Source organism: Cydia amplana, chromosome 9 (genome assembly GCF_948474715.1).
Source record: "Cydia amplana chromosome 9, ilCydAmpl1.1, whole genome shotgun sequence".
NCBI classification, from domain to species: domain Eukaryota; kingdom Metazoa; phylum Arthropoda; class Insecta; order Lepidoptera; family Tortricidae; genus Cydia; species Cydia amplana.
In genome coordinates this window covers 17,882,160-17,909,851 of record NC_086077.1, presented here as the reverse complement: position 1 = coordinate 17,909,851, position 27,692 = coordinate 17,882,160, and the positions used below count along the sequence as shown (strand labels likewise).

Genomic DNA, 27,692 nt, shown 5'->3' with positions numbered 1-27,692 from the left:
TTTTCTCCGAAACTATAAGAACTATACTGTTGAAACTTGGTAAGTAGATGTATTCTGTGAACCGCATTAAGATTTTCACACAAAAATAGAAAACAAAACAATAAATTTTTGGGGTTCCCCATACTTAGAACTGAAACTCCAATTGTTTTTTTCTTCAAACCCATACGTGTGGGGTATCTATGGATAGGTCTTCAAAAATAATATTGAGGTTTCTAATATCATTTTTTTCTAAACTGAATAGTTTGCGCGAGAGACACTTCCAAAGTGGTAAAATGTGTGGTGTCCCCCCCCTGTAACTTCTAAAATAACAGAATGATAAAACTAAAAAAAATATATGATGTACATTACCATGTAAACTTCCACCGAAAATTGGTTTGAACGAGATCTAGTAAGTAGTTTTTTTTTAATACGTCATAAATCGCCTAAATACGGAACCCTTCATGGGCGAGTCCGACTCGCACTTGGCCGCTTTTTTAAATTTGAAAAGTAACTATATGGCTTCGCGCCAGGAAAACAATTATGGCAGTAATGTCTGCCAGTTGCCAGATCACATCTGAATATTACTGCAGGACTTGGCCCGTCACAAATGGAACCTGTTGGTCCCTCAGTAATAATTTAATAAACTTTGTTTTATATCAAAGGAAAAATTTAAACCGGCGCAGTCTCTGTATAATTTGCGCCTTAAACATTTATGGAGTTATTCATAAACAGCTGCTAACTTAATCAGTTGATGATCATCGTTTGTCCCTATCTGTCGTTATGCCATAGAGAGGGACAAACGACGATCATCAGCTGATTAACGTAACAAACTATGCATAAGGGGGTTAATGATTTATTCCCCAGTTCCACAAGTGTGAGACGTTGAAGTGTCGTTATAGATTCAGCCCTACACCACAGCCACTAAATAGATCAGCCCGAATCACTCTGAATCTGTCTCGAAGTCGCAAACTATTCTAACGTGGGAGTAACACTCCGCGATTGTCGGGTAGTAGTTAAATTAGTGGGTGGCTTGAGATTCACGTGCAAGTTAATGTATGCATGTATATATGGCGTTATTCATAAACGGCTGCTAACTTAATCAGTTGATGATCGTCGTTGTGACATAGAGAGGGACAAACGACGATCATCAGAATCAGAATCAGAAAAATATTTATTGCCACAAAAAAATTCCTTATCAACTAAGTACAATATATAAAACTTAAATACTAAAATAGGTCCAAATTAATTAAAAAGATAGGTAATTATAATAATATACGAATGATTGGGCAATGGGCTCCAATCTCAGCATATGCCAAGCACTCCAAGCAGAGGGCCTAGCGCTGGTTTTCAGACTGGACCCTTGAGATCGGTCGGTCGCAGTTTAACAAATTACCGTGCTTTGCTAGGCTTAACAATTACAATAAAATCAACAAGAGTAGAATAAATAAGTGCAACAAATAAAATAAAATAAGTGTAATTCTATGCGTACTAAGCAGGGATGTTGCGGATGCCGATTTTTTGACATCCGCGGATGCGGATGCGGATGCGGATTTTTAAAGGCTCACATCCGCGGATGCGGATGCGGATGCGGATGTCAAGATTAGGTACTTAGAAAACGTCAAATATTGTAATAACCCTAAAAATACTAAAAATACATTTTTAGTATTTTTAGGGTTCCGTAGCCAAATGGCAAAAAACGGAACCCTTATAGATTCGTCATGTCTGTCTGTCTGTCTGTCTGTCCGTCCGTATGTCACAGCCACTTTTCTCCGAAACTATAAGAACTATACTGTTGAAACTTGGTAAGTAGATGTATTCTGCGAACCGCATTAAGATTTTCACACAAAAATAAAAAAAAATCAATAAATTTTGGGGGTCCCCATACTTAGAACTGAAACTCAAAAAAATTTTATTCATCAAACCCATACGTGTGGAATATGGATAGGACAGGATAGGTCTTCAAAAATGATATTGAGGTTTCTAATATCATTTTTTTCTAAACTGAATAGTTTGCGCGAGAGACACTTCCAAAGTGGTGGACAAAATGTGTGTGTGTCCCCCCCCCCCTGTAGCTTCTAAAATAAGAGAATGATAAAACTAAAAAATATATATAATGTACATTACCATGTAAACTTCCACCGAAAATTGGTTTGAACGAGATCTAGTAAGTAGTTTTTTTTTAATACGTCATAAATCGCCTAAATACGGAACCCTTCATGGGCGAGTACGACTCGCACTTGACCGGTTTTTTATTTAAAAAAAAAAACGAAACGTTTAGTCGTTGAACAAGAATATAGGTGCGTTAAATTTAATAAACAGTAACTTGGCTGACTTTTCTGGATCTAGACGATTTCGTTATAGGTAATTACGAAATTACCTAGCACTTACGCCGTCGCTAAGACGTTCCTGTACCGACTTGTTCGACATCCGCATCCGCATAAGCTCCGCATCGATTTTATGCGGATGCGGATGCGGATGCGGATGTTGAAAATAATGCGGAAGTTCCGCGGTTGCGGATGCGGATGCGGATGTTCGCAACATCCCTGGTACTAAGTCGAACATACTCAACCAATATATATATATATATATATAAAACTTCTGTGTGTGTGTATGTGTGTGCGTGTATCTGTGTGTGTGATTGTGTGTGGCTGTGTCTGTGTGGTATGAGTTAAGCATGCGGATATATGTAAGTGCCAATTGTGTGCCAAATTTCGTGTCTTTAGGAGGGAGAAAAAAATTTGCTCTGCATATCAAGTAAATACATTTTGACTAGCCGCCTATATTTTAACAGTCCCATCGGTTCACGTATAGGTGGCGGCAGGTCATTCCAAATCTTTGCAGCAGCAAATTTAAAGCTCCCTTTAAAGAATGTCGTCTTGTGTGTAGGTATCGCAAGTTTCGTGCATCTCCTTAGCGATTTGCTGCGTGTATCATTGACCCATTTTAGTTTTTCAAACAGGTAGCAAGATCTCTGAAACTCCAATACTTTTCGAACCGCGCAGGCTAGGTGCAATTTTCTCCTGTTGTCCATATTGAGCTGCTTTCTTTCGTTTAAGAACGGTGTGATATGCGCTCTTTTGGGAACGTCGTAGCAAAATCGAACACACGCATTTTGTACACGCTGTATGGACTTTTTCGTCTGTACCGGGAGTCTCGGCCCATATACTATGTCCGCGTAATTGAATTGGGAAAGTATTAGAGATTCAACCAGGATTTCCCTGACTTTTATTGAAAGATACTTACGAATTCCATATAGTACTTTAAGCCGATAGAAAGCATTTCTAATTTTTAAGTTAACGTGTTCTATGTACCGAAGCTGTCCATCCATTACTAAGCCTAAATTCTGTGCTTTCTTCACACGAGGTATTGTTTTGGATCCGATTGCAATCTTCGGACTCTGTTCCTTGATTTTTAAACATTGCTATTTGGTCGTCCCCACTACTAGAAACTGCGATTTAGTAGGATTTAAAACGAGATTGTTTTTTGTGACCAGTCAGCTACTGTTTCCAAGTCTTCATTAATTTTCCTCAAAGAGTTCTCCGCTGATTAACTTATTAGCAGACGTTTATGAAAATTATGAATAACGCCGACAGTTCGTATAGTGTTAGGTATTTTTTATGATATAGGAGGCAAACGAGCATACTAATCGCCTGATTTAGGCAAGTAAGTAACGTCGCCCATGGACACCTGCAATACAGGGGTTGCCGGTGCGTTGCCAGGCTTTATGATGGCCGGGCTGTACGCTCTTTTCTGGAAAGTTTAAAGGTCGTATCGGTCCGGAAATACGCATCCATAAGCCATCTTGATTGAGGCCACTGTCTAGATTCAGTTCTAACACTACATCACAGCGACTAAATAGATCAGCCTGAATCCGTCTCCAAGTTGCAAACTATTCTAACGTGGGATTACATTTCGACATCGTCGGGTAGTATATTAACTAGTTAAATTAGTGGGTTGCCGAAGACGGATCCACGTTCACGTTAAATTATGCATGCTTTTATTGTTATCTAAAAGTGATTTCTAGATTCAAATTAGGATAAAATTAAAAAAGATAGGTAATTATTTAAACGAATGTGAAATGAATAAGAAGAATAAGAATAGTAGATGGTAATCATGGTACAATTTGTTTCAACAGTTACCCATTTCATTTCCATCCAGTTGATATAATTCCGTGCCTCTCGCTGCCGCTAATACATGTACTTGGATGTACGGACAAGTCCGAGCGAAATGACCGCGCTAACAGGCAAGAATTAAATAAGGACACAACAGGCAACAAGTAGGACAGGAAATTAACAAAGAACATAACATAGATAACACATTATTAGCCACGACACGGACCCGGCTCAGTATGGTATAGCATTTTGTGCCAGTACCACCATCCACCATTACCAACACCATCGTCATGGTCAGTGCTACTAGCGCCACCGTCGCATGGACAATACCAACCGACGGTGACTATCCGACGATAGTCAGTGTAACTTACCCAGCACCGATCCCCCATTGGCCAGAAACAGCGTCCGCTGCGTGCTGCGTGGTCGAACAGCGTCAGCCCCACCAGCGCTACTGTTGGTGCGATAGTCAGGCGCGTCACAGACTACACTATAGTTGCTGGTATTTATAGTTTCGGACTCACCCAGCAGCGATACCCCACTGGCCAGAAGCAGCGTCCGCTGCGTGGGAGAACAGCGTCAGTCCTACCAGCGCTACTGTTGGTGCGATGGTCAGGCGCGTCACAGACTACACCATAGTTGCTGGTATTTATAGTTGCGGACTCACCCAGCAGCGATACCCCACTGGCCAGAAGCAGCGTCCGCTGCGTGGTCGAACAGCGTCAGTCCTACCAGCGCTACTGTTGGTGCGATGGTCAGGCGCGTCACAGACTACACCATAGTTGCTGGTATTTATAGTTGCGGACTCACCCAGCAGCGATACCCCACTGGCCAGAAGCAGCGTCCGCTGCGTGGTCGAACAGCGTCAGTCCTACCAGCGCTACTGTTGGTGCGATGGTCAGGGGCGTTACGAACTTCAGCATTGAGCCGATCACGCCGAAGTAACCTGTAGCAACAATTTTAAAGGTAAGTTCTAAAAAGTTAACTCTAAATGCATCTTTATGTAAGTGAGTTAACTTAATTTTGAAATATAAAGTGTTTTCTTTTGCATTTGAACCGGGGTCGACGTCTCTTGCAGCAGTCTTATCTAAACTAATCTTTCCTCTGCAATAATTGCCTTTAGGAAGTAACTAATACTACGGAATACCTGATGTTAGATGAACGTACCAAGAAAAACCTGGAACAGCGCTGATACAGCTATAGCCCCACTCAGCTCGCACATCCTTGTAGTCCATACCACCCTTCGTTCTTCATCAGTCATGGCTGCTAACTCCTCAGTAGGAGGGCAGCGCCACGCCGGCAGGCCCAAGATAGCCAGGGTGGGGACGAGGAAAGAGATGGTGCCGCCCTGTACGATGGGCAGTCGGCAGCCGAAGGTCGCCTGCAGCCAGGTTATGAGGCCTGCAAGGAACGGACGTGAATAAATAAAAACCGTTGTTGTTAGACTTGAATTATGAAGTACTTGAGGTCTTCATCAACTTCCGCACGCACTCTGGAAGCCTCTATAAAAAGCGGCCAAGTGCGAGTCGGACTCGCCCAGGAAGGGTTCCGTATTTAGGGGATTTATGACGTATTAAAAAAAACTACTTACTAGATCTCGTTCAAACCAATTTTCGGTGGAAGTTTGCATGGAAATGTACATCATATATTTTTTTTAGTTTTATCATTCTCATATTTTAGAAGTTACACATTTTACCACTTTGGAAGTGTCTCTCGCGCAAACTATTCAGTTTAGAAAAAAATGATATTAGAAACCTCAATATCATTTTTGAAGACCTATCCATAGATACCCCACACGTATGGGTTTAATAAAAAAAAAGTAAGACTTGAATTATGAAGTACTTGAGGTCTTCATCAACTTCTGCACGCACTCTGGAAGACTCTATAAAAATCATACATCCATATACTAATATTATAAATGCGAAAGTGTGAATGTCTGTCTGTCTGTCTGTGAACACCTTACCTCTTCACGCTCAAACCGCTGAACCGATTATTTGAAATTTGGCATAGAGATAGTTTGAGTCCCGGGGAAGAACATAGGATAGTTTTTATCAATGAATTGCCTGTTAATTGATGTAAGCAATGCTCAAATTGAATGATTGCTATAATTACTTTATTTTATTCAGGCGCTCTTTAGCTGATGTTACTGATTCCACGCAGACGAAGTCGCGGGCAAAAGCTAGTATTTTCATAACCCGTTCTGACTTCTACACACCGTGTCGCTTGTCCAGTCGATGCAGAGTTAGCTTAGACTATGTAATAAATGTAATAATGTCAAGATCAATTATTTACAATAGGTACGGTATAATAATACCTAGATATGTACCTACCTATAATATCGCCGCCTGGTGCCCATCCATAGCTAACTAACTATTTTTAGCTTTGCTTATAAATAAATTATAAATAAGTGGAAAAACTCACTGTCTCGCCCAATTTTTAAGCTTAATATTGGCTTAATAGCATCGTTGGCAGACGATCTGCTAAATAAATACTTTATTAATTAAGCTTTGCTTATTTTGGAGCTGGGTCGATCTGTATAATACCTATTGCCCTTTATTTATTTTGATGAAATCCACCCTTATTTAAGATGTTAAAGAATTGCACCGACGTATAAAAAGGTTAGGTATTAAATTAATGTTGGCTGTCTTGTTCATGCTAGGTATTAAAAGTTGATAATGTGATTCTAAAGCTAATACATTTTCCACTGTTTCTCATATTTTGATGACACATTCATCGTTTCCTAGAATCGACGACAGCATGTCTAGACATGGTCTGATGTCTAGACTAGAGGAACTTTTAACTGCTATTAAAAAGGTTTACTTTATACCGACCTACAAGTAAGTGCAACCCTGCTCAGTCATAGTCATAGTTTATTCATAACAATCATAACATAAAAAATTTTCATTGTGTTTGAAATTAGTTTACGTATAAATTTATTTATCTATGTATATATACACAAACAAATCGGATAAAATACTTATAACAGTTAATACCTCGATGAAATAGATTTTTTTTAGAAACAGTGTCATGAATCAAAGGTTCTATAAGACACTACAAGACAAGATAGAATGATAACAATCTGTACCGCGTTTACTTTAGAATATATATAACTATCAACAAATGAAAAACAAGGGATTTAAATAAATTAGAACCTTATAACAACGACTCAGGGTTTCTTATTGTCTAGTCTATTTGAATACTTAGCTCCATATCAGGCTCCATACAAAATGTGGTAAGTTTGTATGAGTTTCATAGTTATATAATACATTTTGGTCTTAAGGCTGTGTCATCATCATCATCATCATCATCCTGGCGTCAATCCCAGCTGTGCCCCCGCGCAGGGCGCGAGGACCCTGGGTCCGCCTTCCGACTCCTTCGTGTCCACTTTGCCCGATCTTCGGCGTCCCTGGTGGTGAGTCCGTTGGCACGCATATCCTCCTTAACGACATCAAGCCATCGCTTCCTGGGCCGGCCTTTTCTTCCCGTACCGGGAGGAGGCGGCATGGCCAGGCATTTGTTACCCACGTAACTTGCCGGTCTGCGCGAGACGTGGCCATACCAACGAAGGCGGCACTCTTGCAGTTTGTCAGCGATGTCACGGACGCCAAGACTACCCCGGATGTGGGCGTTTCGGACGCGATCCTTGCGTGAAACTCCGCACATCCACCGCAGCATCTTCATTTCCGTGACACGCAGTTCCTGCTTGTGCCGCTCTAGTATATAAAGGCCAAGTCTCGCTGCCGTACAGAAGGGCAGGTCTAATGATGGTCTTATAGACCTGACCCTTCAATTTAATCGGCATTTTGGGGTCACAAATAACCCCAGTCATCTCCCGCCATTTGACCCAGGCAGCGGATATTCGGGCTTTGACGTCGCTGTCGATGTCCCCGGTAGTGCTAAGTACAGATCCTAGGTACTTAACTTGATCCGTGCGCTTGACCATGTCCCCGTCTATGCGGACGGGTAGAGGATCTGTACTATTGCAGGCCATGTACTCTGTCTTCGCCACATTTAGTTTAAGACCGCCGTTCTCTAGCGACCCCCTCCATCTGTTCACCCGCTGGACAAGTCGGCCCTTATCAGAGTCTGTCAGCGCGATATCATCAGCATACATGAATAGCCACGGCGGCTGCTCATGGTAGTCTCGGATGCTGGCTGACAGGGCGTCTAATATCACGCTAAACAGAAACGGGCTGAGCACAGAGCCCTGATGTACTCCAACGGTGACAGAAAAGGGGTTGGTGTCACCAACAGCGGTCCTGACTATTGAATCGGAATCGCGGTACATGTCCCGGATAGTGTCAATATAGGTCTCAGGTACAGCCTAGGACCGCAGCGCCCACCAGATCATCTCACGAGGGACACAGTCAAATGCCTTTTCCATATCCAGAAACAGGAAATGTAGAGGCGTGTTCTTTGCTCTGTATCCCTCCATGAGGATCCTCAGAGCAAATACAGGGTCCATCGTTCCGCACCCTGGCCGAAACCCATACTGACATCCCGAGACTGTACACTCCTGTCGGAGCCGAGCATCGATTATGCGCTCAAAGAGCTTCATGGTGTGAGACATAACCTTTATACCGCGATACTTGCTACACTCCCGCACCGAGCCCTTACCTTTGAAAACTGGAGTAATGATACTCAGCCTCCACTGGTTGGGTATCTTCCCGGTGAGGAGTATGCGGTTAAGGTTAAGGTAAGGTCTTAAGGCTGTGTAGCCTGCAGCAATGAAAGTTGCTCTTGTTCCCGATCGAGGACACACAACATAGAGGTGCTTACAGCAAGTGCACTATGAAGTCGAACTCTAACAAATATGAATAATATGATTGTTATAGGCTTTTTATAAAACGTACAGTCACCTGCAATTGTCCATGCCTGCAATCAACCTGCAATAATATGATGCTCTTCAACGGCCGCAAAAATATGTGACACGCTCTTATGGCTCTACAAATAAGACCGTGTCAGGTACTTTTGCGGCCTTCGAAGAGTAACATATTATTATTATTGCAGGTGACTGTACGTAACCCAGCCTGTCTAGCCAAGATGTCAATCGTTTACGGTCCGTAACGAAGGAAACGTGTCTCTGTCGCGCTAATATGGAAGAGTTATAGAAAGAGATTACCGTTTCATTCGCTACGGCGAAACGATTGCCATCTTGGCTAGGCACCCAGGTAAGACGTTATTTTTGAGCAAATTAGTGTCACCGTTTTGGTAGCTACGACCCAAGTCAAACTAGAGCATTGTAAATTAGAGTCGGACCGAATTGACTCTGCAATCTCTGCATGCCATTTGCAATGACACAAAACACAATATAACCATGTCATCATTCATGTCAAATTTCAATGAAAATATGACGTTTATTGTGACACTGCCTCTCTTTCTTCCGTTCAATTCGGTGCAAAGATAGGTTGGACAAATTGTAAGGTCTGTAAGTACCTACAGATGTAGTGCATAATTGTTTTTATCGTATTTTCTCGGAAACTTTCGTATTTGTAATGCTACTTCAGTCAACCTCAATACTTTTTGCACCGAGATAAGCTTCGTACGTTTCCGTGAAAAAACAATGGAAAATAATTATACACGGCATACACACAAGTAAACTATCTGTAAATTATTATCTGTGGCACGATTGTGGCAAAGCAGGTGGTGGCAAATTTCGCTGGCTCTGTCAACCGGGGGTGTAACTCAGTGGTAGAGTGTCTGCTTCGCATGCTGAAAGTCCTGGGTTCAAATCCCAGCACCTCCAACCGCAATTTTTTACATTTTTTGCAATTGGGCTTGACTTTAAATTTTGCACAAAACATAACAATGTACAAGACGGGCTTAACGCCAAATAGAATTCTCTGCCACTAAACCAGAATTACCAGAAAGCAAACGGAGATATACGTATAGTAAGTACAAAATATGCAAGAGTAAAGTTATAATATCGAAATTAGTACTTAATAGTAGAACTTAATTGTATGTAGGTATCTAAAATCTAAAACTTCTATGCGCCCTAATTTATTTGTATTATAGTTTCAAGCAATGAAATCTAGTACCGGCCATAGATTATTGTTATTTCAGAATGCCGTTTTAAAATAAAAGAGTGATTTCGATTGTATCGCGGCGGCTAAATTCGTGTGAGTCTTATTTCCTTCGTTTTATACAACGAATATAAATATAAAAATAATCAACATAAAGGACTAAGGGTCTCCCATTACAGTCAACGTTAAATTACACCCTTAATTTTTATTTCGCCCGGGGGTCCATTTGTGACAAACACATTGTATTTGTATATTCGTTTTTATGACACCCATGAAGCAAAATGCAAAGTTTCATAAGTATAACCCATGAAACTCCTAAAATAGGATTTAGATTTTTCCTCACTGGTACTTATGTACATATTATTTGTAAAGATATAATAAATACTCATATACTCGCACATAACAGCTGCAAAGAAGAAGTATTGCACATAGGGGCATCGAAATCGAATAATATTAGATTTACACAATATTAACTCACATTTATCGCGAAATTTATTTAATTAAGTACCTTTATTTCCCGACGTTTCGACACAGGTTTCACAGGTCGTGGTCGCGACTATCTGATGTCCCAGCAAAATGTCAAAATTTGTGCAACTACCTGACGAAAAGTGTATGAAATGTGAGTTAATATGTGTTAAAAACGCGAAAGTTTTAAATATTATAATACTATACAATAGACAGATAGAAAAGAAACATCATACTTTTGGTATTGAAATCGAAGGCCTGATGGAAAGTTATGAGCAAAGTTACTGCGTTGTGAGTCCGCCTAGGCGCCTACACAGCCAAGTATCGGTACTTATGTGACAGGGTCCACCCTGTATATTTTTACACTTATTTACACGTTTTATTTTATCAGTTTCCAGGAAAAGTAAATTTAATCTGATGATGATGATGGTATCCTGTTTCCCTCATCAGGGACATAGAGCCATATACTTACTTCAATCTTTGCCTAGGGCTCTCAGAAATCTAATCTATCTAGCTAGACGTAAATATCTACATTAATCTATTTTCCGTTATACTTATCTTTGTTATGAGAGCAAACTAATTCCAATTTAATTGCTTCCTTATGACTATTGTGACTGCAAAGGTAATCATTGCTTACTTAAGTATGTTAGTCGAACGAGCGAGCGAAGCGAAGCGAAGTTCTTACATTCGACTTTGAACACGCGGCTGGCTAGCGGCACGTCTCGGCATTTCGATGTTTTTAAGCTAAACTGTCAGAAGATAGTTTGATACTCAATAACTTAAGTAAATTTGTTCTAATTTAAATGAAATTGGGTAAACGTGTAGTCGAGGGCATTATATTTTAGTCATTAAATTATGAGCAGGCCCGATCAAGAGGTTATTGAGCTAGAAGAGTTTAGAAGGCAAAAAAGCTGTTTGTGAGAGGTCTTGCTATTCTGGTCATTTTTTTGCAAGAAACATGGTCGAGTTTAGTATCAAATGAACGTGCTCGACTTACACTTTTGTAATATCGTTTTTAAATTTACCATTTTGAAATAATTAGCAAGATAGAAATAAAATAGAATAAACATAATATATGTATTTGACATTTGACAGGAAATATTTCGGCTTAGCACAGATACAGTTTATTTTAATCTCTATGGTGGTGACTTAAATCCAGGGGAGGGACAGCCGTATACGAAGCCCTTTATTCGAAAAAATAGCGCCATCTATATTGCTTAACGCTAAACTTGTAAATGGCGCTTCAAAATTGATGTAAAAAAGCAAATCTTGTCAGTAGAAAAAAGGCGCGAAACTCAAATTTTCTATGAGACCATATCCCTTCGCGCCTACATTTTTTCTACTGACAAGATCTGCTTGGCCAACTATATTATACATACTACTCTTTGCTTAAATCAATCAGTTAAGGGCTCCACAGACCTTGCAATAAATCCACGCGATCTTTGATCCATTGCCGCCTATAGAGCGACATAAAATAGTAGAAATTATATAAAATGGAACTCAAAAATGTCCATACTAAATTGTTGCCATGTGAAAGCATTTTACGTCAAAAATGTGACAGTTACGTAGAAAGTGGCGCCCTCATTTATTTTCTATTATTTTATGTCGCACTATACGAGTACCTAAGTAGGTGCAACAAAGTCAATCGCTATATAATTTTTGGTTACCCGCGAGTTCTCAGTTCGGGGCGAACTACTAGTATAAATAGGTACCTATAGATAAACCCTTTACAAACTTGATACATGCATATCCCTATCAGCTTCAGCTCCATAATAGGGTATTTGACTACTAGTCAAATCAGTTTCTTTTTCGAACTGTCAAAACGATTTTACTACTATGGAATTTATACGAATCACTATAGCATGTGACGTCACAATCAAATAACCTAGTATAATAGTTTTATACGGGTTTTAAAATAGAAATTGTGTCTAAAAATAACAACTGTCTACGTTTCTCTATTAATCTTCAGGTAAAGCACCTGAAGATGTCATGCATGGGGTAAAATAATTTATTTTAAATACAGTCAAATATCTACCCTATTGTGAAAGTGATAAATTGTTGTTCCTTGACTAGTTCAACCAGGCGTGTCTCACTCCGCGATTTCGTCGCTTTGCTACAGGTAGCTAAAAGAACATCCGTTCGGCCCCAATTTTGGGGAAAGCCATAAGCCGCGCGTGGCGCTGTCGCCACCTAGCGGCCATATCTGTGCTGATCGTAACAGACGCGTTTTGTTAGAGAGTCTTCTGTACTTAGTACTATTATTTATTCTGTGGTTCAACCTAGAATATTCTCAAAACTGCAATTACCCATAAATTATAATATGTATATGCTGACCTGTGACAAAAATCATAGTTGAGATGATGTTGGACCGATCGGGGTCTGTTTCTTGCATGCAGAGCGCGGGGCAGAGGATGAAGGGGATCGCCACGATGGCCCCGATCATCGTCAAGTAGTGCTGGAACAATAGTTATTTGGTTTATAAAGTTGTTGTTTAACTCCTCGCGCATGCGAAATATTCCAGTATGAAGCACGAGGTTCGAAGGGTGGAAGGGTGGAACGGGTGGGTTGCGAGTTTGCGAGGGTTTCAAAGCACGAGGGTAAAATAAACTTTGCTACCGAATATGTTCTAGGCTCACGGGAGTTTTATAGTTAAAATATCCAACATATAACAAAATTCAACACGTGCTTTGTCTGACCAATAGGCACCTTCAGGAGATATTAGGTAGGGTAGACGATCTTAATATTATACCTATCTTATCACTATCAGTCTTTCGTACACTGACTTAGCTTTTTTATAAACATCACTCACCTTTAAAACCCCTCTCCGCTCAGTGTTCCTTTAGCGGATAATTAATGACTTCGTTCATTAATCGAATCATTTTTAAAGAGCCGGTTTTACTCAACCAAGTTTTTAATGAAGCGAGAATGGTGCTTTCGGTGGTTTATTAAATTATTACCCTGACCCCTGGACCCAAAAGTTGATGAAAAATATAATCATGGTTTTAAACTGTCTAATTAATTATTCAGAGTTACGACTGCCGAGCGAGACAGCGGAGGAGTGAGCGAGATAACATCCACCAATAGAACCTCCAATCCACCAATAGGGGGCGGTAGTGACCCTGTCTAGCAGGTGGTTCTGGGTTTGAATCCTGGTAAGGGCGTTTATTTGTGTGTTCATCCCGCATCATTCTTGAGTTATGGATGTTATCTAAGAATATAAATATATCGTCGCCTAAATAGCCATAGTAAGTACCTACCTACAAGCTTCGCTTTTGTTGGTTAGTGGTAAGTTCGATTGTAAGATTGTCCCCAAATATTTAAATAATTATATATACAAGCACATGGAAGAATTTGAAATTAAAATAAAACACCGGACAAGTGCGAGTCGGACTCGCTCACCGAGGGTTCCGTACTTTTTAGTATTTGTTGTTATAGCGGCAATACATCATCTGTGAAAATTTCAGTTGTCTAGCTATCACGGTTCATGAGATACAGCCTAGTGACAGACAGACAGACGGACAGTGGAGTCGTAGTAAGAGGGGTCCCGTTTTTACCCTTTGGGTACGGACCCCTAACAACCAGGCGATCATAAACTAAAGGCAGTTACCTGCAAAGCCATGAAGATGCACAGATACCACGCGGGCACATCGTCGATTCCATAAGTGACGTTACCCTCCCTCACCTCGTCGTTCTGTTTGCCTGGTACATCCTCGCCGGTTTCTGGTTCACCTAGCTGGGAAAAATGCATATGTACCTAATAAATAACACTTTCAATGTGTCTGGGTTAGCGCTGTTCATGGCTATTCCAGATTTCAAATCGATAGCTTAAGAGCCAACAGGAGTGGTCATTTCTCCATACAAACGTACTCGACTGTTTCCTCCGTGGGTTTTGAAGCTAGAGCAATGATTTTTTCAACACAGATTAATATTGTCAATATCTGTGTCGGACCGTTTTGCTTTTTTTGATATTTTTGTTTTTTAAGGCGCTAGAGCCCTTCAAAAATGGCCAAAATGGCCTAATTGACTATGCCGAAATGAGAGCCGTGCTATTCAAAACTGATATCAATTAGTCAAAAAAGCAAAACGGTCCGACACAGATAATGTCATTATCATTTAGATTTCCAAATTTGGTTACGATTGGTTAAGCTTTGGAGGAGGAAACAGTCGAGTACGAAACCTCGATTTTTGAGATTTTTACGCAGGATTTTTCGCCTTGTCCTTATCGCACTAGTTTTAGGAGCCGCTTCCGTTAGCGAGACGGGTATATTTACCTAAAATATTTAAATCTTAGCTCCTGTTGGCTCTTAAGTAGTTCTCGAGATATTTAGCGATGTAACAGACAGACGGACGGACAGAGCCGCATCATACTTCTTTTGTACCGTTTTTGGGACGGAACCCTAAATAAAGCATATTATGTGGGCGTAATGGATACACTTTAAGCCAATATTTATGTTAACTGTACTTTGCCATTTACTAAAACACTCGCGTGCGATGAAAACGGATCACTTTATACTAACATCTCCATACTAGCTAACCCATTTCCAGTGCTCACACAAGTGTTTAGCACAAGACAAGACATTTGAGAGTAGTCTCAACTCAACTAGGTTATGGGTATCATGGCCTACAGCGGTCCCTTCCGATACTTGTTAAAGTAAAGAATTATCAATAAGGTGCTAAATGTCAACAAATTGATGGTCATTGGAACATACCATATCTGCCAGTAACTAGTCAGAGTTAAGAGGGCAAAACTTTCAAAATGATCTAAACACGCTTATGCAACTTATTTGGTCGTAATAAATTATCCGGGTTTCAGTTATTGTGGTTATTATTATGTTTCATAGTAGGTAATACTTAAGGGCCCAATTCGAACAATGTTTCTAAGAGGTCATTGCGGTACGATATCAATCTGTCAGCGTCAAAGAAATGTCACTTTTGACACTGACAGATCATTATCGTACCGCAGTGATCTCTTATTAGAAGCATTATTCGAATACGGCCTTTAATTTCTTTCAATAAAATTACATTTCAGACAAAACTTGAAGCAATCAATAGTATAGAGTCTGTGCTGAAAGAGAAGAATCGTGGAATGTATGGGGCCCAATACAATCCACGACTCTTCTGTTTCCGCACAGACTCTAAGAGAGGAGAATGGATATTGAGTTTATATTATCGATAAAGGAACAGTTTTAAAAGTTTAATGAAAGTTAGGCCTGGATAACTCTACTTATCCGCTAAGTATCACTTACAGTTTAACTTGAATAATTGCAACTAAGTACATATAATAATATACATACAACCCATACAACTTACATTTACTTCCATTTCACAACACTTTTATTTTTACACACTACACTTTAACTTTTTCCACTCCTAATATTATAACATTATTCGGGCTGAGTAAACTGGAGAAAATAACACTAAGTTGATGTATAATGGGCCTAGTTTCAATACTTTCAATCCGAGAAAAGTAGGAAATAAACAAAAGAACACCGCGACGCTACACCATACACTTTATTTGTGTGTTGATCATGTGTAAATCAAAACACAACTGAAGCTATACTCAATACGATCATTCGAGCAATTAAAGTGTCTTATGGACGATTCATACTTTACGCAAAGAAAAAAAATGTTGGGATAGAATCGCCATTCGCCAGAGTGTTCGCCAGTGACCAAATGTCTCTTACAATTTCACAAGCTTCTTTTATTAAAACGAATATTATTTATTACGCCATTAAAACTTCGGTTACGCTGAGACCGACACATTTAAATATTGATTCGATTTTCAGCTAGCGCAGCAAAATTAATAAATCTAAATTCTGCTTCTACGGTCTTGCTGAGTGTCTTATTAATTTAACCGATTCAGCTAATGGTCATCCGGTTCGAAGGACCAATAAATTATAACCTCTTATCGCCCAGAAGCCCATAAAAAGGTCTCCCAGTCCATTTGGTATATTTTGAATCTGTATTTTGACAAATCAAAATTGCATAGAGTCCGTTCGGAAAGAGAAGAGTCGCGGAATGTATTGGACCCCATACATAAGAATCCACGACACTTCTCTTTACGCACAGACTCTATGTCTGCGCAAGTTTGATATTACGAGGATAATAGGTGTATAAAAAATATACCTTAATTTACGTTTCAACGCGGCGCGCTACGTGTGAATAGTCCTTTAGAACATACCATGCATAGTTTTAGCTGACTGAGTCCGATTGCTCCCGGCGAGGAATACTTAGGTATTCTCATATTCTGCATGCATACTATAACTATACTATTACAAGTATGTAATTTGAACTGTCAAGCATGGCATGGCGCTGTGTGGTCATTGTAGTGAGATTGACTGATTACTAGTACTGTGACGTGATTACTCGAGTAGATACCTACTCATAAACTTCTTACATCTAATGAAATGTATCATTTGTATTATCTAAATGGTACATATGTATATTCAGTAATATCATGTTTCAAGATGTAGTTTGTTGTTGATCAAACGGAACGTGATGTTGGCGTATGCGTGTTGTACGGGCCATGTATAATTACGTATGACCATTATACCAAAGTATCAAGTATCAATATCGCTTAACCCGACATTATTAGTATACTTACTTCACCGTAGGAGCTACCACACGCTGGCTTTGAAGAGCAGGGGCCCGTTTCTCAAAAGCTTGTAACTTGTAATACAAGTGGAAGCACCTTTCTAACAAAAGCTGTCTAAAAGTGACATCCGCTTGTATTACAAGTTACAAGCTTTTGAGAAACGGGCCCCTGAGCTCATAAAGCAATAAGTGTTAAACAATAGATCAACATTATGGTTATCTTTGTGCAGTTTCAAGTGGAATCCCGACATGGTATATAAAATGGGGTAGGTACATACATACTTACCTATTAGGTATAGTAGGTATAACAATCTTTCAACCTTACCATGTCCCTCACGATGTTATCCAAGCCCAGGTGTATGTTATGGTGCGGCATGGTTCAACTGCAAATACTGCAATGAAGCGAGGGCTGAAAATAACGTTTATTTGTGGGATGTATTAATTTTAAATAAACTATTTCATCGTTGCGCAGTAAGAAGCAGATTGATTTTTCTAAGCGGTTCAGAAAGTACTTTTCATATAAACTTTAAACTAGTAGTTCGCCCCGAACTGAGAACTTGCGGTTAACCAAAAATTATATAGCAATTGACTTTGTTGCACCTACTTAGGTACTCGTATAGTGCGACATAAAATAATAGAAAATAAATGAGGGCGTCACCTTCTACGTAACTGTCACATTTTTGACGTAAAATGCTTACACATGGCAACAATTTAGTATGGACATTTTTGAGTTCCATTTTATTTAATTTCTACTATTTTATGTCGCTCTATAGGCGGCAATGGATCAAAGATCGCGTGGATTTATTGCAAGGTCTGTGGAGCCCTTAACTGATTGATTTAAGCAAAGAGTAGTATGTATAATATAGTTGGCCAAGCAGATCTTGTCAGTAGAAAAAATGTAGGCGCGAAGGGATATGGTCTCATAGAAAATTTGAGTTTCGCGCCTTTTTCTACTGACAAGATTTGCTTTTTTGCATCAATTTTGAAGCGCCATTTACAAGTTTAGCGTTAAGTAATATAGATGGCGCTATTTTTTCGAATAAAGGGCTTCGTATACGGCTGTCCCTCCCCTGGATTTAAGTCACCACCATAGAGATTAAAATAAACTGTATCTGTGCTAAGCCGAAATATTTCCTGTCAAATGTCAAATACATATATTACGTTTATTCTATTTTATTTCTATCTTGCTAATTATTTCAAAATGGTAAATTTAAAAACGATATTATAAAAATGTAAGTCGAGCTCTTTCATTTGATACTAAACTCGACCATGTTTCTTGCAAAAAAATGACCAGAATAGCAAGACCTCTCACAAACAGCTTTTTCGCCTTCTAAGCTCTTCTAGCTCAATAACCTCTTGATCGGGCCTGCTCATAATTTAATGACTAAAATATAATGCCCTCGACTACACGTTTACCCAATTTCATTTAAATTAGAACAAATTTACTTAAGTTATTGAGTATCAAACTATCTTCTGACAGTTCAGCTTAAAAACATCGAAATGCCGAGACGTGCCGCTAGCCAGCCGCGTGTTCAAAGTCGAATGTAAGAACTTCGCTTCGCTTCGCTCGCTCGTTCGATAAATGTCATATAAAGAAAAAGTGACCAAGGCCTCCAGTGCCCCAGGCTGGAATCGAACCAGCGTCCTCTGCTATCGCGGCAAGTGCCTGTGCCATTCGGCCACTAGCCACAGCGGCATAGGTCGAATTTTTCCAAGTATATGCACTTACTGAAGGCTTATGGCGCCCCCTGGCCACCTCTAAGGTAGAACAGTATGGTTCAACCTTCTAACTGAATCATCTCAGGTGATACCGAGTTAGCGAGAGATGGGTTTGGATGGGGATGGATGGGTTTATATGTATAGTAGTGTGTCTACTTGGTATAAAAACAAATTAAAAATATTTTCTAAAAATAATTTAATTTGTTCTAATAAATACTTTTCATATGTTAGAAAAACTTTTTTGTTAAAAAAGATGATTAGGTAAATTACAATACTAACCTTAAGATTGTGCAGCACATCCAAAAAAAATTACACTGCTATATTTCACTGGCGCTAATACTAAATCACTGAATTACCTTTAACACAGATAGATTTTATCAAAAATTATTTAATTAGGACTTTAATTTCTTTAATATTTACTAAAACTACACGCGAGTATACAATTTTAAGTAACCAATTTAAAAAATAACACACTTTTCTCAGACAGACCGACTACAGTGAAGTGAGGCATTATCGATATGAAAGCACAAGATCAGTAGGTAAAATAAAATGTATGTAGGTACCTAAGTATACGTAGAGTTAACAATGTTGGCGACAAATAATGAAGACAGGTGTTTTACGTTCACGTCTTGTTTAAGTGCGAGTACCCCCGCATTTGTGTATTAAATTAGCGCAAGATTAACTCGTCGCTTGTCAATATTGATGTTTGATGTTTATCGTAGTCATATTGCGATACTATTTCCGTCTTAATTAACGACTGCAACTTGTATGGGAACTGCACGTTGCAGTTGGCGTGCAGTCGGGTTGCAGACCGTCTGTATCAGCCCTAATTGATAAATATGTAATCCTAGTCCCAGATAGCGGCGTTGTCCGCGTAGGAGTTGAAAAGATTCAACACCATTTTCTTGGGGTATGATTCCAAATAGTTATTTTATTACAAAGGGGCAAAGAAGAAAAGATCGTATTCCCATCTCAAATGCCGGCAACGCACTTGCAACCTTTGGTGTTGCAGGTAATCGCTTCCTATCAAGCGATTCGTCTGAATAAAACAAGTAGTTGTTTATCCCCATGCCCTCGTGCTGAAATTGATAACCAAGAAAGCGAAAGATTCTAAAACTAAACTTCAAAAGTGAGCGTTGCGAGGGTTAAACAAACTTTGCTAGCGAGTAGAGAGAATGCTAATTTTTTTATTCAAAATCCTCACTAAAAAGTTAATAATACTAGTCCACATGAGGAAACAACTCAAGATTTAGGTTACATGAAATTATTAAATTGTACAACGGGACTTAATCGCGTATCTAAGTTTTAAGATTTACCTCCGACGTTTCGAGGACGGCGTTGTCCCCGTGGTCACGGAGAAGACTGGTCGAAGTTGACATCAGCATCTTCTAACCGCGCGAGTTTTTCGAACTACCCGCACTTGGTCTTGTTTATCAGCTTGAACGTTTTGCGCATTAGCGATGTCACTCTGTCACACAACACGAACGATATTCGATTTATCGACTGTCGATATTCGTTTACGCTTACATTTACTAATGACTGGATTCCATGTGGATGAGATCTTGAAACCCTCGTCCCGATTGAAATTACTATGTTTTTTGATTTCAATGGCTTCCCGTACTTTCCTACTGTAGAAATGACGATCCGTGGAAAGGATAATAGAATAATGTGTAAAAATCGTGAAAGTTTAAATCAGTGTTACATGAAATCACTTTGCCACTCTTCTGGATAAAATAATAGGTAGGTATTACATTTCTCATCTGTGAAAGAATGATAAAGAGTCTTTATACGAGCGTGGGTCATCCAGTTAATTTAAGTGTGCTATGACAAAATTTCCGTATCAATTTTTGTTTGATGTTTTTTGGTACTTATGTATATCGTATACTTCCCCTTATCGAATTATGGATGATATTTTTACAAGAAAATACTTGACATTGAAATATTATGAGCTAAAAACCAGTTACTTAATTTTCATTATCGGTTTAGTCATAAACAAACCGCTAGTCACGGATAGCATAATGGCTAGTAATAAAACATACAGTCAGCAGCATAAGTTTCTAATCGCGCGAGGTGTTCGTGTCCTCTCACTCTCACTGAATGTAAGCGAGATGGTAGTGTAAGCGAGATCGCGGATATCATGTTTTTGATTTTTTTTTTGTTTTAATAATAAAAAACCGGCCAAGTGCGAGTCGGACTCGCCCATGAAGGGTTCCGTATTTAGGCGATTTATGACGTATTAAAAAAAAACTACTTGCTAGATCTCGTTCAAACCAATTTTCGGTGGAAGTTTACATGGTAATGTACATCATATATTTTTTTTAGTTTTATCACTCTCTTATTTTAGAAGTTAGGGGGGGGGGGGACACACATTTTACCACTTTGGAAGTGTCTCTCGCGCAAACTATTCAGTTTAGAAAAAAATTATATTAGAAACCTCAATATCATTTTTGAAGACCTATCCATAGATACCCCACACGTATGGGTTTGATGAAAAAAAAAATTTTGAGTTTCAGTTCGAAGTATGGGGAACCCCAAAAATTTATTGTTTTTTTTTCTATTTTTGTGTGAAAATCTTAATGCGGTTCACAGAATACATCTACTTACCAAGTTTCAACAGTATAGTCCTTATAGTTTCGGAGAAAAGTGGCTGTGACATACGGACGGACAGACAGACGGACAGACAGACAGACATGACGAATCTATAAGGGTTCCGTTTTTTGCCATTTGGCTACGGAACCCTAAAAACCGGCCAAGTGCGAGTCGGACTCGATGTCTTTAAAAAACCCGCAGGGGTTGGATCAATAACTACGTAATTAAGTCCGACTCACGCTTGACTGCACATTTCTCATAGGTTTTCCTGTCATCTATAGGTCCTACACCGATGACTATATATAGTTTATGAAACTATGTGTGCGACATTGCGTCTGAAGACTCTTTTAGTAAAAAATAATAACAAGTTTTAAAAATCATACATTTATTAAATATAACGCTTTCTCACCAGCCTTCACAATAAGTTTTTTTCTTTACAAACTATATGTAATAAAAACAAAATGTAAGTTTTTTTTTCTTAGCCAGTTAATAGTGTCCCACTGCTGGTCAAAGGCTGGATAAAGGGGGCCAACAGAAATAACATAGAATTAGGCGTTAGCTTCCTACATTTCAGTTTGTTATTTAAAATAACCTGTAATTTAACTTCAAAAACATCGAAATTTGCCTTTAAGACAAAAAAAAATCTACTTGCAACTATTTTTGCAAAACAGTAGGCACATAAAGAGATCTATATCAGTCATTAGATTTAATTTCTATATCGTATATATCACTACAGCTTTGCTGCAATAATACACTACAGAGCAATGAAAACGTCCATGCACAGTGGCCCGTTGTGTGTATACTCGTACGAAAGTAGTGGCAAGAAATTATATCACATTTTTATAAGGAAAGGTCCACACAAATTGGATAGTCGAAAAATGTGACGGCCATTTAAATGAAGTCCATTTGTGTATTTGACCTAAAGACCTAAACCCTATAATATACATCTCGAATCTTAATTTAGGATAATTACAAAAATCACAGAGAAATCCTTCATCACAATACAATTCTTATACAAGCATGCTTGCGGTTGTAACAATCAACAATTAATCAACAAATAAACTTACTTTACAACTATAATATAATAATAACGTCGAAAATGGCCAGCTGGCCTAGCCAAGTTGACAATCGCTATCGCTTCGACAACGAAACGCTTTGTGTCTCGCTATCACTCTTCCATATTAGTGCGACAGTGACAGTTGCGTTTCGATCGCTACGGAGCGTAAGCGATTGGCGTCTTGGCTACGCGCCCTGAATTGCTTCGAGAAAAGGATGGTACGGCCATTTTTAAAACGTGTTTTTCAATTAAGACACATCAAGATTGTTTACCTTTATTCTAATGCTAAAAAAAAAACTAGCGAGTAGAGAGAATGCTATTTTTTTATTCAATATCCTCTCTAAAAAGTTGATTCTACTAGTCCACATAAGGAAACAACTCAAGATTTAGGTACATGAAATTACTTTGCCACTCTTCTGGATAAAATAGGTACTTACATTTGTCATCAGCGAATCTAATACCTTTAAACGAGCAATCTTGTTTATTTATATATATATATATATATTTCGGGGATCTCGGAAACGGCTCTAACGATTTCGATGAAATTTGCTATATGCGGGTTTTCGGGGGCGAAAAATCGATCTAGCTAGGTCTTATCTCTGGGAAAACGCGCATTTTCGAGTTATATGTTTTCCGAGCGAAGCTCGGTCACCCAGATATTGAATGATAAAGAGAGTCTTTACGAGCGTGGGTCATCCAGTTAATTTTAGTGTGCTATGACAAAATTTTTCGTACCAATTTTTGCATATTAGTGCAACTGTGACAGTTGCGTTTCGGATCGGAGCGTAAGCGATTGGCGTGTTGGCTACGCGCCCTGAATCGCTTCGAGAAAAGGATGCTACGGCCGTGCCGCTTTGTTTTGCTCGACTTGGCGGGGGCACTGCCGTGCCCCCAGATAGGTAGAGTAAGTAAGTATTACTTTCTAGAAAGACACAAAGGTTAATGGTTAACACAAGCCTTTTATACCCACGAAATGCAGGAATATACTAAGCAAAGTACCTACAAAAATCTGTTACTATTGTATTCATTTGAAAAAGTACCAACAACCTACATACATTCGAAATAAAATAAAAAAAACAATCGCTTAAAAACATTATTAAAAATAAAAATCTCTTTTTCCTTTTTCATATAACCAAGTGGTTGATAAAAAAAATTGACACCTCATTTACTAAAACCAGCTCAGTAGTTTCAGAGAAATACAAAAAGTTAACATACATATTACATACATAGACTGCTAAAATTACTGCTTTCCGCAGTCGGGTAAAAATTAGTAGAAAAATATAAAAAGTAAGTTTAGTAGGTATTTCATCTCCAATAATAAGATAAGGGAATAATAATTTTCATCCGTTCCCATTGGAGGTAACCTTATCTTTCTTAATTCCTTTTTTTTACTTCAAGGAACTATTGTATATGTATTCCCAATATTTACTAGTATTTTATACAATCGTGATATAATGGAGAGCTTTTCAGTCAAGTACCGTGTTTAGGCAACGAAGCTTGCTGAGTTGCCTAAGTAAAGGTACGAGATTGAAAAGCTTGATTATACCACTATTGTATACTAGTTATTTTCGATACAAGTGCGAAAAAGAGGAAATTCGAAACGAGTGGCGATAAATTAAAACACGACCGAAGTGAGTGTTTTAAATCGACAAGAGCTGCGAATTACCTATTCGCACGTGTATCGAACAACGTTTTACAGTACATATGGCACTTTAAAGTTTCGACATACGCACGAAAAGTGCTATTTTACGCACTAGTGCGGAAAAGTAGCCCCATATGTACTGTAAAAGTAGTTTTCGATGATGTGTTGCCATTATGGGCATTATGTACATAGGCATGTACATCGAAATACTATATTTTGTTATATTTCATCATCCTAGCGTTGTCTCGGCATTTTGGCTCACGGGAGCCTGGGGTCCGCTCGGCTACCTATTGTACTTCTATGTATCATATCAAATATATAGGAGTATACAATCACCCCAAATATATTTATTATTCAGGTTATTTTTCAGCAGCACCACATCACGGCATCCCTACTGCCATAGATACACAATAAACACATTATACATAGATATATAAACAATATAAATATACATTCAGCTGATAATGGCGTCACATAAATATGTATAGTCACCAGCAAAAATATATGAGTGTGGGCAGCCGTGCAAAAATATCTGATGCTCCATTGGAGGCATAAGTATATGACGACACTACCTCGGTAAAAATATGTGATGCTTTGTGGCCGGCAAAAACATCGTTAGTCTGTATCCGCATAAATATCGGATCGGGTCGCTTAAAAATATTTGACGAGTCATAAAAATCAAAATTATGTGATTACTCTCATCTGGCATAAATATCTGACTGTACAGTCACCTGTAATAATATGTTACGCAACGAAGGCCCTTATTTGTAGAGCCATAAGAGCGTGTCACATATTTTTGCGGCCTTAGGAACGTAATATTATTGCACTTGACTGTACCATCAAGAAGCCGGTATTCAGTGTTCAAGGGTACGCGACGCATAAGTGGCTCTTCTGAAGCAGGGATTTTGCGAATATCCGCATCCGCATCCGCATCCGCATCCGCAACCGCGGAACTTCCGCATAAAATCGATGCGGATTTAATGCGGATGCGGATGTGGAACAGGTCGGTACAGGAACGTCTTAGCATCGGCGTAAGTGCTAGACTGCTAGGTAATTTAGTCATTAACCAAAAACCTATTAGAAATGAGCAGTCCAGCGTGAGTGGGACTTAATGTACGGAACCCTTGGAACGCGAGTCCGACTCGCACTTGGCCGGTTTTTTGAAATAAAAATTACTAAAATGTAATATTTGACGTTTTTTATGGTACTATCTTGACATCCGCGGATGTGACCCTTTAAAAATCCGCATCCGCATACGCATCCGCGGATGTCAAAAAATCGGCATCCGCAACATCCCTGCTCTGAAGTTGCTTATGTCCATGAGCAACGGTGACTGCTTTCTTTCAAGCGTCTCGTCTGCTTGTTTGCTATCACATAAGTTTTTGGCAAACATGTCATTTTTGGTACAAGCTATTATCGCTGGCTGTACTTTTCTATCCACATCGAGACGATTGTAACAACCCCAAACACAATTTGCACAGTTTAGCATTGTTTTATCACAGAGTTCCCATGGCCACCTGTCTCCATCATCAGAACAGCTCCACGTCATCATAATATTGCATTTTCATCCGATTTACATATGTAATCAAAATTTCAGCTCAATCGGAAATCGGAAAGTGGGTCAAATTTAGCTTCCAAGAGACTCACACTAATATACTAACAGGGCAAGTTAAATAAATGCTTGTAAAATCTTTAGGAACTTCGTACATTGCCCCGTTTCTATCTCTGTCGCACGCGCGTAATAATATAGCTGTCCCGCTCATGATGACGCGCCAATGACACTGAGCCACAGAATAAGTAGTACTACCGTACAGAAAGGACACTTCCTGCAAAACCTAAGTTTGACAGCGATTCAGGGTCGACTCATGATATCCCTTTCTAACTTATAGCACTATCCCTTTCGGCTATTTAGGTCTGTCAAAATTCAAGTGATTATCTTACCCACAGAACATATTAAAGAGGTTAGAATGGCTATCGCGCGCAGTTATACTTGGTCAACCAGATCTTGACAGTAGAAAAAGGCGGCAAATTTGAAAAATGTAGGCGCGAAGGGATATCGGCCCATAGGAAATTTGAATTTCGCGCCTTTTTCTACTGACAAGATTTGGTTGACCAGCTTTAGTATCGGAACCGGTGTCGCCGCTCGTTCCTCTCAACATTTACTAACACTCGCGCAACGGTAGTAAAAACTTGTGTGCGTGGCGAATGGATACGCCTCCTTTAGACAGATTTGATGTCTGGCTTCTTAAGAGCCAACAGGAGTGGTAATTTCTCCATACAAACGTACTCGACTGTTTCCTCCGTGGGTTTTGAAGCTAGAGCAATGATTTTTTCAACACAGATTAATATTGTCAATATCTGTGTCGGACCGTTTTGCTTTTTTTGATATTTTTGTTTTTTAAGGCGCTAGAGCCCTTCAAAAATGGCCAAAATGGCCTAATTGACTATGCCGCAATGAGAGGCGTGCTATTCAAAACTGACATCAATTAGTCAAAAAAGCAAAACGGTTCGACACAGATAATGTCATAATCATTTAGATTTCCAAATTTGGTTACGATTGGTTAAGTTTTGGAGGAGGAAACAGTCGAGTACGAAACCTCGATTTTTGATATTTTTACGCAGGATTTTTCGCCTTGTCCTTATCGCACTAGTTTTAGGAGCCGCTTCCGTTAGCGAGACGGGTATATTTACCTAAAATATTTAAATCTTAGCTCCTGTTGGCTCTTAATCTGAACGTTATTGTGGCGCAAAAGGCATGTTTACTTCGTTTTTCGGTCAGCGCGGGCGAGTAGCATGCGAGCGTTTGCTCAAAACCGGCGGCGACACGTACCCTGCATCGCCATTCTACTTGTTCTGTGATCTTACCTATCTGTGGTCGTGCACGCAAAGGCACGTCAAGTCGTGTCGACCCTAATTGCTCGGAGCAACGCTGAACCGAACGGAGCCGATTTTGCCCGAAGTCAGAAGTGTCTCCCCAAGTCCCCACTGATTGAGCGTCCGGGCATAGAGAAAAAAATACATAGAGTGCTCACTTCATACATCAGTTCAGACTATTAATTTCAGTGTCTACATCTAGCATCGAGTAGCGGAACTATCAGTACTGCTACTTGACAATGTAGCACCGACCGGAAAGTCTTATCTCAACAGCATAAGACTTTCCGGTCGGTGCTACATCTATTGTCAAGTAGCAGTACTCATAGTTCCGCTACTCGATGCTAGATGTTAATAGTCTTTTTGGTACTAAAACTGATGTATGGAGTGAGCACTCTATGTATTTTTTTCTCTATGTACGAATTTGTATGATTCCATGTACATATGTATATTTTCTAAATCAAATTTCTATTACACCTTATGTGTATAATTGCATGAATTCTATAGTGATTTAAATTGTATTTTTTTTCCTTATTTTCTCGTAATGCATGTTAATTATAAGATGTAATTATTTTTGAAAAGATGTGTCCCGCCGAGTTTGTTGCCGGTCCCATAATGGGATACCCTCCTCCAATTGAGGGGGG

At 39.3% G+C, this 27,692-nt stretch overlaps 1 protein-coding gene and 1 non-coding gene across 2 annotated transcripts in view; one reads left to right on the top strand and one right to left on the bottom strand.

Annotated features, from left to right (window-relative positions):
- The window catches only part of LOC134651263 (solute carrier family 23 member 2), a 34,084-nt gene extending 16,525 nt beyond the window's left edge, over positions 1–17,559 (bottom strand). The window contains exons 1-5 of the mRNA XM_063506331.1: positions 17,496–17,559; positions 14,184–14,309; positions 12,911–13,031; positions 5,256–5,489; positions 4,899–5,034 (exon numbers count right to left, since the gene is read on the bottom strand). Of these exons, the coding sequence (XP_063362401.1) occupies positions 4,899–5,034; positions 5,256–5,489; positions 12,911–13,031; positions 14,184–14,309; positions 17,496–17,546 (668 nt within the window). The 5' untranslated portion in view covers positions 17,547–17,559. The remainder of the gene's footprint in view (positions 1–4,898; positions 5,035–5,255; positions 5,490–12,910; positions 13,032–14,183; positions 14,310–17,495) is intronic.
- On the top strand, positions 9,763–9,834 carry Trnaa-cgc (transfer RNA alanine (anticodon CGC)). Its single transcript has one exon. It is a non-coding gene; the product is annotated as a tRNA-Ala (tRNA).
- Positions 17,560–27,692: the final 10,133 nt, after the last annotated feature.